We start from the raw sequence: 14,294 nt of genomic DNA on the forward strand, positions 1-14,294 counted from the left end.
CAGCAGTTAGGCCCATTCTTGAGCTACCTTCGCACCCTTCACAGAGGACGACTGAACATCGCCGCCTTCACTCTTTCTCCCTCTCTTCAGGCTGCTGGTTGTTCAGCCCTGGTTCAAGTTGGTGCCCGGGAGGGGTCTGAATGATGTAGGTGCCAACACTGCAAAATAAGAAGTGTACAATGCAGTTATTGTCCGTTGGTCAGTCTCCAGGGTGACAAAGCTGGAGACTCTTGGTGACAAACCAAGCCATCTCCACAGCCTTGGGGCTCTGGGGAGGGCAAGTCCTTTCCTCGCCTCTGTGCTTTTTGGCAGGCTGAGGCATGGAGCCTGCCTGGTTTGGGGGACTGACTTTGGACGGGTTACACGCTGCTGTGCTGGATTCCGAGTGTTGCTCTGGAGAAGGCTGTACATCTGCTTCACACCCGAAGTGCCCCTCTGCTGACAGGGGTGGGGGACGAAGGGTCTAGACAGCGTCAGAGCGGTGCCTGTGTTTGCACTCCTGATTCAGTTCCAATACTAAAAAAGCCCCTCATTAGGTTCACATGATGGAGCAGCGAAGAAAGTGCCTATTTATGGAGGCTGAGGAGAATCCACAGAGATGTGGGTTGCTGTTATTTGTCTGAATGGTGCCTCCTGACATCACGAGTGGCTGGAAAGCCTTGTTCAGGAACGACGGAGAAGGCAGCTCTGCCTGGTGGTGTCAAAGCCTTAACACAACACTTCCAGCATCTAGAATTGCATTTCTTGTCTCTCATGGTAGAAGTCTTATTTTGTGCAGTTTCATGTGCGGAGAGGGTAATGCTTTTTGAGTCTTGTGAGAAAAGTGTGCTCCTTGCTTGTTTGCAAAGCAACTTTTCAACCACACCATGGCGATTTTACAAAGAGTGTGATTAGGTGTATATGTAGAAGAGAAGAAAAACAGCTGTAAGAAAAGGTTTCACTAAAAAAAATTGTAGGAAGATACCAGCTGAAGGGAAGACACATCTGGCAGATCTGGAAAAGTAACTGAATTTCCTGTAATGTAAAAATGCAGATTTGCAACAAAACTATACAAGGCTCAAGTTTTTAACAAGCCAACATACGTTAAGGAATTTTTTAAAATTCATTTTTGTCCCTTGTCCATTTTATTTTGACTCCCGAGTCCTTCTTTAAGTGCGTATCCAAACAGTGGCCATCACTGCTGGGTCCTCCTGGGCGGAACGCTAGCAAGAAATGCTGAGGGTGCTGTGGCATTTATTCAGGTGGGTCAAGGCTGCTCTGATATACCACTTCATCAGGAGCTGTCAGTCCCTGGCACCCCTGAGCCCGTCAGTCGATGTGCTGTGCCTGGCCGGTCGGGACGGAGCACTGCCAGGCGAGGGCTCCTTGGCCAGCTCCAAACCTCGTGTCTTTTTGCAGCACCGCCAGGCTTTGCTGGAAACATCGCGGGGAAGCGCAGCCCGGGGGTGCTTCTTCTGGACTTGTGGGTGCCGCAGGGCGACGTCAGCCGCGGCCCAGGATTGAAGGGAAAGGAGATCCTGGCTGGCTGGTGCACGGCAGCAGAAAGCGAGGCGCAGGGCCAGCTTTGCAGCGCGTGCTTGCCCGGGTGAACCTCACTGCGGCGCAGGTGTTGGAAATGCAAAATTACGTCCGACTGCACCGGGGGCAGGAGGTCTGGATCTGTTCGCCCTTGAAGCCTCCGCAAGGCACGCCGTGGTGGGGACGTGCGTGTGGCCGGGGCGAGCTCTCTGGGAGACACGCACGCAGCCCTGCCCTGGGCACCTGCGGAGGTTGCCCCTTGTCCCTTGGAGGCACAGCTCTGGGATGACAGTCCTTCTGTGCCTGTTAAGTATTCTTGTGGGTGCTTTGTTTTGCAAAAGCTCCGATTTGGAGCGCTTTGATACACGTCCTCTTTCTTCATACGCTGCCCAAGTCTCATTTCTCTCCTTGTTTCGTGCTCGTTTTCCTCCTATTTTTTAACTTTCCTTCCTTGCTGTTTTTTCCCTTGTTGTGACTTCCTTATCTCCCCCCACCCTTTCCTTCTTCTCTTTTTTGTCTCCGCTCACCCTTTCCCTTCTGCCCCTTCATTGCATTTCCCATCCTCTGGCGGCTCTGGCACCCATCGGAGAGGACGAGGCATCCCCGTGAGTCTGTGCCTCAGCGAACCGATCCCCACCCCAGCAAAGAGGGGATAGCGGAGAGTCCAGCTGCTGTCTGAGACTCTACTTTGTTTTTCGTTTGCTTTGAGGGTTTTGGAGTTTTTGTTGCAAGCTGCTTCATCAGCCAGTGAGGTTGGTACCCACAGCTGGAGCAGAGTGAAAGTGGGTGGCTTTCAGGGAGCCACTGCTGATTTCTTTGCAGCTGCAGCAGCATTTCTGTAACGTGTGGGAGGACACATCTGAGCAGCCCCACCATTTACCCCTTTGCACCCGATGCTTTTCTCTGCCTCGAGCCCCCTCCTAAACCTGATCGGAGATCCCCTTCTCCTTCTCGGATAAAAAGAGAAGCCACCAAGCTGCCACCCACCACGTGCCTTCCTATTACTGACCACATGGCACGAGCTCGTCTGATCCTGGTCGAGGTTCACTCTTCGGGGCTTGGAAGATGCAAATGTAAAATTGAAACTACCGGTTGCTCTTCTTATCTCTTTCCGGGCCGGTACGTGGTGCGCCTCTGCCTTTAGGCACAACCTGCTGCTGGGACCTTGCTGGTTTCAGTTTCATTGGTACGAGCTCCTCGCAGGCCAGGCGTAAGCAAGGTTTGCGTTTGCAGCACCAGATCTGAAAGCAGTTAAACTGTTAACTAAGCGGATTGCAATGGGCAGACATTTTTTATACCCATTTTACAGGGAGGTTAAAAAAAAAAAAAAAAGCACAGAGTTACTGTGTTTCACAAGAAGAAAAGGAGTGTAGCTGCCTGAGGTTGTCATTCTGCTGCGGACATTTACGCCGTGGACAGTATTTGTACGCTACAAACTTTACCTATTGAGCATCCTGCCCAAACACTGCTTTCTGTAATGTGTTAGTCACCAGCAGCGTAGGAATATATGCATATATGTCAAAATACCGTCTTACTATTATTGTCTAGCCATGTTTGCATCTATATAAATCTAGCATAAAATGTATATAACGATACCATGCATATGCATTTGTGTAGCGTATACATAATGCACTCATTTGTATGCAAATACAGTTGTATACATATATAAATATGCTTTTCAAGCATGAATTCAACAATGGAAAAAAACATTTGTTTTTAAAAGTAAGCCTTTATTATGCCACAGCCTCCATGCTGATTCTGGCTAAAAATTATTTTTCTCCTTGATGACAGGTAGCTATCAGTTTTCCAGTGAAACAAAGGAAAAGAAGATGAAATAGTTGTCAAGCATTGCATTGTACCATGCCATGAATTTTCCTTCCTACAGGCTGAAGAGAAACCACTGAATTATACCGTAACTGTCAAGCGTCCTGGTTTTAGTTTGTTGCTCAAACACAATAAAATTATTTAATATACAAAAGCTATCATGCGAAGCCAGTCAGTTTTTCCTCCAGCAATATATCAAGGAAAACAAGACACAAGAAACGCACCTGAAAATGTTGAAACATTGACCGTAGGATGTGGGAGAATATTTGTAATAGATCATATTTACAACAAAACAGAAACTCAACACCCTGGAAAACATACACACCACTTGAACTGTGTTTACTTCCAGGCGCATTGGCCTTCGCATAGGGGTGGGCTGGGTGATTCAGCTGAATCTGAAACCTAATAAACTCTTGCCTTCTGTTTTTACATCACAGCCAGTGATTGCACGTGACACATTAAAAACAGATTATCGCTACATAGACACTACCTTTGGTGTTTATCATATCGATCCTGGTAAGGATCATTTCTTGGGCGTATTTGTGCTTCAGTCTTTCACTTACGGCTGTGTATTCGTGGGTGCGAGAGGGTGTATGTTCAAATGGGAGGTCTTGAGCCTGGATTGTGAGAGTCGAGAGATGGGTTTGTGTCAAACGTGTTCTTTAGTTTACCTTCTTCTGTTTAGGAAACGTGGGAGCAGACTGTGGTTCTCAGCGATGTGTGCCTCGTTTGAGCTCCTTCAGTGAATATGGTTTTGTCCAAATGCTAAGTAATAGCCACACTTACTAGGAATTTGAGCTGCATTAATTGCACCAACCAGTAAAGTCATATTATTGTTTCTTTTCTTTGACTGGAAAAACATACGAGCATTTCTGACATGAGCTCTTGCACAAGGAAATTTAAAATTAAATTCCGATTCCTTCAAATAGTGCAACTTAGAAATGGTTTCCATGAAACGTCGCCTCAAATCTTAATTGTTTACATTTTTGCAGATGTCGAGGACAAATGAGGTATGAACAACATCAAAGGAAATTGTCCAAAAATACATAGTAAATATTTTTACTAGCTATTTTTAATTAAAAAAATCTTTTTTTTTTACTGAATAATTTTTTAATTTATTTAACTAAATATTTATTGCGGCATTTCTTTTAAGCCAGGGTGGTCCAACCGCAGGAGCCACTAGGTCTGCACCAAGATTTTGGGAGCCCACCCCCCCAGCAGCTCCATCTCCCAGTCTGGGGAGCAGAACCCCACCTTCACCCCCCTTGACGGCTCCCTTTTGCCCTTCCTCCCAGCAGCGGTGCCCTCCGAGCCCTGCGGCCGCTCCCCACCACCGAAGCTGCTGTAGAGAAATTGGGGAAGGGGGAGGGGGTTTGCTGTGGGTTGTCACTGTCCGGTTTGGAGGCTCGCTGTTGATTGCTGGCAGTGAAGAAGAGGAGGAGGAAGAAGAGGAGGGGGATGCAGCAGCCCCGCTCCCTGCGGCAGGTGGTGAGGAGGTGAAGGAGAAGGCGTTTGGCTCTTTGGGCAGCTCTCCCATCATCAGCCATGGCTCCCCACCTCTGAGAAGAAGGGGTGGGCTGCCTGGAGGCTTTCTGGAGGCTGGAGCTGCACCACACTGTGAGGACCTGGCCGTTCTCGACTCCGAAATATGTCCAGTGAGGTGGGCAGCCGGCGCGTGGCCCTAATTTCAGCCGTACAGATGTCAGTCCACGAGGACCTTGCTGCCTCTGTGGGGAGCATTCAGGATTTTCCTCTGTGTGTAGCAGGAGATGGACCTGAGACAAGGTAACGCCAAACTCCTCACCAGCAAGTACCCTGACAACTCCTTGGTGATATGGATTTTTTTAAGCCTAAGGACTGGGTCTTGGTAGATCTGGCTTCAAAGTCTGTCTCTGCCCATGCGTCTTCTGTGAGGACCTCTGCACATCATGTGAGTTCACGGTGGCCCGGTTCCCCCCCCCGCAAAGTAGGACTGATCATTTTGCCGTCTCTCCGCAGTGCCCGGTTAGCCTGTTAGCCCAATGCTGTGCAGCACGGCCTTTTTCTTACTGCGGAGCTCAGGAGGTCTGCAGCCTTCCTGGGGGGTCTAGGTGCTAGTGTACATTGGATAATGAGAAAAAAAGTCAAAGTTTGTGCCAGGCAAGGCTGCGTGCCGCTTGTTTTGCTCGAGCAAGTGGTCCCTTAAGATCAGCATCGTCCTGCCCATCAGTTCTGCCTTGCACCGGGCCACCAGACACTTCTGGAGCCCTGAAAACCCCGGGGATGCGATGGCAAGGGAATGGGAGATGAGGTGTTTCCCATGTGCTATAAAACGGGATGGGTGGGACTTGCTGGCCTGAAGGCAGCTGGCTGGAAGCGAGCACGAACTGCTCGGAGCGAGAGCCTGGCATCCCCGCGGCCGGTCAGCTCTGCCACCTGGGGCGGTGAATCACCCGCGGGGGGGGACGTGTTTCCCTCCATCGGCCACGGAGTGACCCTGAATGTGACACCCGCCTCTGCCCGGGCCAGCCGGACTGCGACCGGCAGCGGGTGCTGCTGCGCGAGGCGGGAGGCAAAGGGCAGGATGGAAAGGGAGCGGGGGCATTAGCACCGCCAAATTGTGGCGAGGGATGAGCAGATCCTTAAATTCCCTCTGTGGTTTATGTGGGAGAGACGCGCAGTCCTGGGAGGCAACTCACAGCGGTGAGGTTAAGCGCCTGCTCCGAAACGCACTGTGGAGGGACTGCCTCTCTCCGGTGGCTGTGTAAGGAGCCCCAGCCCTGCTGGGAGAGCTTCGGACACCTTCGACTCCCTTAGCTGGGCAGTGTGAATGACACGTCCACCTGGGATGTCTCCAAATCCGGCTGGGGGGGGCCCTGAGGGAGGTGATCGAGGTGCCACGCCACCCTCCCGATACCCTCGCTCCGAGGAAACGCAGACTGCGAACTGAAGTTGATCCCTTCTGAGAGACGTGGGAGTAAACTGGAGGTGCTGGACTCCCCCAGCCTTCCTCAGAAAACAACCTTTCTCCCAGCTCTTACAGTACCAGGCACAAACTGGTGTTTCATGGTTGCTTTTTTTTCTGTTAGAAGGTTTGTACTCTCTTGCCGCGCACATACATGTAGAAAAAAGAGCTGTACGCAGAGTACGAGTGCTTTCAACTTCATGTAGTCTCCTCCTGAATTTGATCAAAACCTCAGAAAGTGAATTATACAGGCAGCAGTAAAAAGACAGTACAGATCCTTTATTTTGGCTGCCTCGAACCCAGAATATGAATAGAAGGCTCCGCTTTATTCCAGTGATGATAAAAGGCAATCTTCAGGTCTTTAATTTGAAAAAAAAAAAACCAGTTGATGCTAAGGATGATAGGAGATATTGTACTGTAGAGGAGTGGAAAACGGGAGCAGGAGTAGGAGTAGAGAAATGAAAAGGTGGAGTGTAGGAGGAGGGCCGTGGGAGTAGAAAATGAATTGTGGTGCATCCATCAGCATTTCGGCATTGTGGGAGATGAGATAAACTTAACGCTGTCATTTGTAGATGCGGTAACATTTCTTGTACCGAGCCGTCGCTGTGCTGAGCTGTTTTAGGAGGAGGAAGCCCCCCCTTCAGCTGCCGAACGGGCGGTTTTGTTCACGGCAACGTGTCCTGAGGGTGGTCAAAGGTGTTGGGGTGCTGCGGGCGAGCGGTGCCGGCGGGGTTAGGGCATGCAGCTGGCGTGACCCTCACGTTGTGCGTGGCGTGTGTGTCACTTCGTCGCTTTGACTCTAAAATTGGTTGACGTGGAAGGATTGCTTCCTTTCGGAAGGACTCACTCACCCAGGCGGTTCCGCCGAAGTCAGGGCAGACTGCCTGGATTACTCATCCCAGGAAAGCGAGCATCATCGTCTCGTCGGCCTTCATCCCTCCTCCAGCCCCCAGCAGACCTGGGCCCAGCCGATCGCATGCAATAGGCAAAATCCCTGCGGCAGAGCTAAGCCCTGCCTGTTGTGTTGTGAGCCATGGGGCCCCACTTGCTGGGCAAACGCAGCATTTTGAAGGCTCTAGTTCTATCGCTCTCTACCTCCACGTCCCTCACCCTTCGCCGCAAACTGCTGTCTGTATCCACTGCTCAGTTTTGAGCTGCAAGACCAGCAGCGACGTGGGGCACAGATGTGGTGGCAGAGCCCTGCCAAGACGGTGAGGCGGGCGACGGCAATGCCATGCGGGGCCAAGAAAAGGCCACACAACCCCTCCCCTGCAGAGCGAGCTGGGCTGAACCGTGAACACACCAGGGCTTCCGAAAATCCCCCAGCAGTAGCTTTCTTCCCAGTTTTCACAGCTGGCACCTGACAGAGGAAAGCTATTTTTTTTTTTTCCAACATCTGCGTATACCAATAGAGGCCAGGGAATAACAACCCTACTTTTGACAAAGTGAAAAAGGAAGGAGTGCAAGATTTAAAAAAAAAATCCTTAGAAGAAAGCCTGGGTAATAAATCCATTTCCTTTAGCAGGATGGGTGCCAGTCTGGCTCTTAGGTTTGTTTTTTTTTTTTTTTTCTCAGACACCAAGGAAAGAAAAAGAAAATGTTTCAGTGTTCTCAGGCACTTCTTTTGTTTTGGCTCCCATTTAAGCACGTCCAGTTGCCGTGCGTCCCTGGCTGCTTCTCACCATTATATAATCTCTGCTTCTCCAAGGCAGGGTGCTCTCCCTTATTGCAGGGCAACTACTGTAGCCGAGTTTTGTAACGCTGCCGGATAAAGCTGTTCCAAGCTGAAACGTGGCATGCAAGTTATTAGCTTGAACTGGGACTATGTTGCCTTTTTTTTTTTAACTGAAAAAAAAGGGGGGGGGCTGTCTAAATTCCGTGGGCTAAACAGTATAAATTTGTGGGTTGAATCCCTTAAAGGGTTTGTAAAACACAGAAATGACTTAACGGCAAAGCAACTCTGAAATTTGACGAGCAGCCAACCTAAAATAAGGTATAATCACCTTTGGCATTTGGGAAAAGAAACATGACAAAAACAGTGCCTTAAAATTCGACCAGTTACTATGCACTTATGCATATGTCGTGCTAACTATGTAGTTAGGTGTCATTGTGTGTCTTAGAAAGTGTTTTCATAATAGGCAGCATGTGTATGTAGATGTATGATCCGTCACTGAATTAAACGCTGTGGGCCTAGATCCAGTCTTACACTCTCTCTCCTTCATTATTGTTACTCATTTTCAGAAAATATTTTTATGGGAACAATGAACCGCATTTAGATGACATTAACGCTCTCTGCCTTCATGCAGAGCGGAGGGAAGAGTAACAGGTTTGCCGGCTCAACGGTGACAGTTCCCCCGCTCCACTGGTTCTCTGGCAGGCACCCTCAGATGCCACGGCTGGTTGCGAATTTTGTGACTTCCTAAGCCGCGCCTGAGGAACGTCTTTTAAAAGCGCTCCTGCCACCGAACATGAAGCAGATTTTCTAAAAAGTAGGGTTTGCCAGTTTGAACGAGGCGTCGAGTCGTGCCTCGTCCCTGGGATCGCTTCCCTAGCTTGAGCAAACGCCTTCCTTTTAATTTTAGTCAGAACAGCACTTCTGTGTTGCCTTGAGCACACAGCTCCGCACATTTCGGGGCTCGGGGGGCAGAGGTGGTGGGTCCTCTACCTGCTGCCTCTGCGGGGAAGGGGGGGGGGGGCACAAGCCTCGCTCAACTGGGGGGCCTCGGGGTTTGCCGGGAAGCGCACCAAGTCCGTTTCAGAGTTGACAGAGTTGCCCACGGCGTCGGGCACCAGCTCCCGGTACGCGGAGGTGTACCGCTCCGGGAGGCGCGGACACTTTCTGCCGGGGACCCACCCGGGGGGGGCGGGCAGGGGGTGGGCAGCTGCCGCAGCCCCGTCCCCCCCCCCGGCGCGGGGGCTGCCAGGGCCCTCGCGGGACGGGCGGCAGCGGCGGCGGGTCGGACCCCACAGCCGCCCGGACCCCCACCCCCCCGCCAGCCCCCCCCCGCTGCAGCCGGGGGATGCGTCGTCCGAAGGGCGCCGAGGGCCCGGCGGGGCGGGGGAGCCCCGGCACCCGAGCCCGGGGCTGCGGGGGGCACGGCGCTTCTCCCCCCCCCCCCCCCCCCGCCGTAAAACAAAACCCACCCAGAAACGGCACGGGGGGCACCGGCACCCTCCTGCCAAACGGGCCCCGCGGTGGGAGGCGGGCGGGCGGCGGGGCGCTGCCATTGGCGCGGAGCGGGCCGTCCCTCCCCGCCGGGAGGAGGAGGAGGAGGAGGAGGAAGGCTGGAGGCGGGACCGCGCGGGGCGGTCGCTCCAGTCGGTGCGTGCCGGGCGGTCGGGTTGCTGCTGTTGCTGCCGCCGCGGAGGGAGGGAGAGAGGGAGGGCAGGGAGCCCGGAGCCGGGCAGGGGCAGGGGCAGGGCGGCGGGGCCGGAGCCGTGAGGGGGGTTGGCGGCCGCGCCGTCGGGGCCGCGCCGGTCCGCGCCCGGAGCCTGCATGGGGCGGCGGCGCTGAGCCCAGCCGCCCCGCTCCTGCCGCCGCCGCGCTCCCGCCCCGGCCCCGCCATGGCCGAGGCACCGCAGCTGGTGGACATCGACCCCGACTTCGAGCCGCTGCCGCGGCCCCGCTCCTGCACCTGGCCCCTGCCGCGGCCGGAGTTCAACCCCCCCAGCTCGGCCACCTCCAGCCCGGCGCCGTCGTGCGGCGGGCAGCCCGAGGGGGCGGCCGGGGCCGGCGCCGGGGCCGCCGCCTCGGGAGCGCTCAGCGCCGACTTCATCAGCAACCTCAGCCTGCTGGAGGAGAGCGAGGACTTCGCGCCGCTGCCCCCCGCCGCCGCCCCCCCGGAGGCGGCCGCCTGCCGCTGCGGGGACTTCCCGGCGCCCGAGGCCGGCTGCCGCCTCCACCCGCCGGGACCGCCGCCGGTGCCGCCGGTGCCGCCGCCCGTGGCCGGTCTCTCGCCGGGCCCCGTGGCCGGGCAGCCCCGCAAGAGCAGCTCGTCGCGCCGCAACGCCTGGGGCAACCTGTCCTACGCGGACCTCATCACCAAGGCCATCGAGAGCTCCCCCGAGAAGCGGCTCACCCTCTCCCAGATCTACGAGTGGATGGTCAAGAGCGTCCCCTACTTCAAGGATAAGGGCGACAGCAACAGCTCGGCCGGCTGGAAGGTGAGGGGCGGAGGTGGGGGGGACGGGGACGGGACGGGACACCCCCCCTCCGCCCCGTCGGAGTTGGGGTCGGTGCTCGGCGCTGCACACGCTGCCGCCCGGGCAGGGAACCGCGGCGCTGCCAGCGGCTGGGCCCGCTGCCCTCCCCCGGGCCGCCTGCCGCGCCGTTCGCACCGCTCCGGCTCCACGCCTTTTTTTTTTTTTTTATTATTATTATTATTATTATTATTACTACTATTTTATTTTCTTAAAATTTTACTTTTTCTTCACCCTCAGTCCTGAGGGGGGAAAAAGGGGGGGTTGCCCTCCCCCCGGTGAGGCGCAGGAGGGGCCGGGGCCGCCCCCCCCCCCCCGCTCTCCGCCCTCCCCCCCCCCCCCCCCGCCGAAAGCAACAGTTCACGCCGTGTCACGGCGCCGTCCCCGGGCAAACCCGGCGGGAACGCTGCCGCCTCCCGCTCCCCCGGGGGGGACGGGGGGGCTGTCGGTACCGGCGTTCAACACCCGTGACGGCGGGGGGGGGGGGGGGGCGGCCGTGGGGCCCTGCGGAGGCTCCGCCGCGTCCCCTGGGGCTGCCGGGTCCCGGGATTGCCGTCGGGCACCGGGGCGGGGGGGGTGGGGGGGGGGCACAGAAGCAAACACGGATGGGGAAAGAGCGGAGGCAGGACAAGGGTTGCAAAAATACCGTGTGTTTAATGAGTAAGCCACTGTATTTGTCCTGATGGCTTCGTTAAACTTGGGTCGCGGGAGCGTCTTTCTCCTCTTAGGCGGTGGGACGGTCGGCGGCCGGTGCTGCTTGGAGCCAGGCCGTGCGGCCAGCTGCCGGAGGGGCTTCTGGCCCCCGGGGCCTGCGGTCACCCCAGGCGAGGTGGCCCTGGGCCGGGCATCGAGTGTCGCGTGGGGCTCTGTGGCCACGCCGGCCCTCGCCCACCCGCCGTGGCGGTGGCCGCGATGGGCCCGTGGTCCCGTCTGGCTCCGCATCCATCCCCCGGGGGTGGCGAAGGCTGTGAACGAATCCTTCCGTCCTCCGGGGCCTCCTCCCTCGAGAAAGTGTCACCCACCCGTGTCCCCGCTCGCGGCGGGGGCGGAGCGCCTCGTGTCGTGGCCCTGTTGCGTGGGAGCGTGGTCCGAGGAAACCTTGGCCGTCTGCGTCAAGGCAGAGCCTCTGCCGCCCCGCCAGGGATTAAGCGATAGCAATAAACATGTGAGGTGCACGCACCTGGCGCGGCATCAGCGTGTCCCGGTGCGTTCATCACTTCGGTCTGGCTGGGGCCAGCCAAACTCTTTGCTTTGCTTCCTAGTATCGGTATTATGTGCCTTTTTTAAAAAAGAAAGTGTGTTTATGTATTTTTAATTGCATAGCTAGGAACGTTTGTTGCATCAGATTTTTGTAAAAAAAATTTTTTTTTTTTGGAGGTAAGCAACACCCTGCTAAGGAAATGCAGGTTAATCTTAAAACTCATTTTTAGCTGAAGGCTTTTAAGGCTTTTAATAGTAATTTGTTAGTTTCTGTCGATGTGTTTGACTGAAAAATTTAAAGGATAATTGTCTGAAGACATCTTTCCTGAAAACCCTTAATAGGAGTGAAATGATTGATAGCTGACAACTTTTAAATAAGGTAACTTGTCACTTGAAAACGCTGGGGTTTTTTTTCCAGTGGTATTTCAGTCTCCTTGGAAAAAAGCAAGATGCGTCAATTTTAGAATAAGTAGAAGAGAACTGAAAACCAAACAAACCAAAACAAAATCAAAGCAAAGAACTCCCAAATTCAAGTGAGCAAGTAAGAAACTCTGCTAGCTGTGTAACTTGTTAGGTGCTTCCTATTTTACTGCTGCTCTTCCTGTGGTGCTTCAGTGAGTAAGAAGTCATGCACTCCTCCCTCTGACGGAGCTCTTCCTCTGCCCCCGTGCCCCTCCGAGAGAGGGAGAGCCGTTGCCGGTATGTTTTTTGGCTGTGGTACCCTCTGATAGGGTGCAGTAGGTGCCCTGCCACGGCTAGCGGGTAAATACACGTGCGCTCTCCTGCCGTAATTGGGTGGTTACCCTGTTCTGCACTGGACACACATTGCCCTAATCCCTTCCTTTGGCCGCGTCACTGCCAGGCTGCTCAGAAAGCTGCACGCTTGCAGCTTTTACCACTTTGGCCAGATAAGTGCAACGTTTCTTAAACGCATTTTCAAATTTAGTTGCTGGCAGCCACTGGGTGTCAATGCCGTAACTGCTCTGGTCGAGGCATGCAGCCTGTTTGCCTTGTTTCTCACCGTTTATCCGCGGCTCAGCTTGAGGTGAGGATTATTTTTATTTTTCGGGTTGGGAGCTGCCGGTGTGCCAGTGCTCTGGGGGCCGGGGACCCGCTGTCGGTGCGGGTGCGGGGCTGGGAGCGAAGCCGGACTCAGCCGAGGGCCCTGGCAGAGCAGGAGCATCGCTTGGCGAGGAGCACAGATCAGTAGTGGCCGACTTCTCTGCTGACAGGGAGCGCGGGTTCGTGTTGGGGCCAGGAGCGCGTTCTGTGCTGGTGTTTCACGGTCTGAGAAAGAGAGGGTGGGTTGTTGTTTTTGGTTTTGTTTTTTTTTTTTTTTCTCCACCGCCCTTAAATAAAGCTTCGAGGCACTTCATCTTGTAGGAGTTTGCATGTTTGTAAGTGCAACAAGGCACCTTTCAAATTATACACAAAACCTATGAAACACACAGGAACTTAAAAAGAATGTGCACTTTCTGCATAGTACTAAGGCTGTGTTTCTCACCCAGAAGATGAGGGCTAACTGCTCTAATGCTTGTGAACATGTACTGCCCTGATTTAATATGTGATGCTAAGCTGCTTTTTCACTTTTCACTGAATAAAGAAGCTGAACGGTGTCAACATTATCTGTTAGGAGCTCAAAATAGCATCCAAGTTCTTCCAAATAAAAACAGCTTTTTAAATAAGGGGAGAAGCCATAGGTAGTAACATGAAATTATCAGTAGTAGCTTATTAGGGTAGTTAAAGTTGTTCTCAGTTATATGTACAAAGCAGTTTATTCCAGACTTTCCTAGCAGAAACTCTGCTTTAACAACAAACCCCCCGTTGAACTCTCGGGGAGTAAAGTCCGCAGGGCCCCTACACAGTGGCTACCTTGACGGAAGAAAGCGCTTGAGATGTGCTCTGCCAGACCCGCTGTATTGTTGGTTGTGAACGAGTGCCGATAGCGACCGGCGTTGCTCAGAGAAGGCTGAAGCAGAACGAGATCTGTTTCAGAGATAACAAAAGAAATTGTTGTGAAAGTTGTATGGAAGAACAAAACTTCTCTCCTAGTTGTAGTCAAGTGAAAGCAACCTTTTCCCTTACCTGTGCTAGTGGGAGGCACCGGACTTAAGACAGTCTAGAGTCCTCCAGGAACTTCACTGCAGCTGTAGGTAACTCTTCCTTTACTCCAATCTGATAGCCTTTGGGCTAATCATCATACGTAAAATATAAAACATCTCTGGGATGAGCGTATTTCTTGATGTCTTTGGTTTATGGCAAGATGGTTGAGATTTATCGTAAAGGAGCTATCGCAGTTAAGCTGCCTTGAACGGTCTCGTCCTTTTAGCCTGCGTTTGAAAATGGGTTCAAATCAAAAGCTGTAATTTTTCTTAAACAGAAAACGCAGAGTTTTGGTGGCACTCACCTGGAGGTGGATGTGTTGTTAATTTTTTCGCAGTGGCGGGTGTTAAGATCACGTGGGCATTTACACCTCCTCCACTTCTAGTCCCAAGGAAACTTGATCGCCTAAATTTATTTGTTGCCATTGCCAAAGGAATGAGAATTGCTGATACCTAGCTGCAGAAGGATGAATGGGTGTAAGCCTGAAAGCCCAAGGACAAAACAG

At 53.6% G+C, this 14,294-nt stretch overlaps 1 protein-coding gene across 1 annotated transcript in view; it reads left to right on the top strand.

The window, feature by feature from the left end:
- The first annotated feature begins 9,699 nt into the window (after window positions 1–9,699).
- The window catches only part of FOXO1 (forkhead box O1), a 66,505-nt gene continuing 61,910 nt past the window's right edge, over window positions 9,700–14,294 (top strand). The window contains exon 1 of the mRNA XM_052786211.1: window positions 9,700–10,450. Coding sequence (XP_052642171.1) covers window positions 9,851–10,450 — 600 coding nt within the window. The 5' untranslated portion in view covers window positions 9,700–9,850. The remainder of the gene's footprint in view (window positions 10,451–14,294) is intronic.

This window comes from Harpia harpyja, chromosome 4 (assembly GCF_026419915.1).
Source record: "Harpia harpyja isolate bHarHar1 chromosome 4, bHarHar1 primary haplotype, whole genome shotgun sequence".
In the NCBI taxonomy this organism is placed as follows: Eukaryota; Metazoa; Chordata; class Aves; order Accipitriformes; family Accipitridae; genus Harpia; species Harpia harpyja.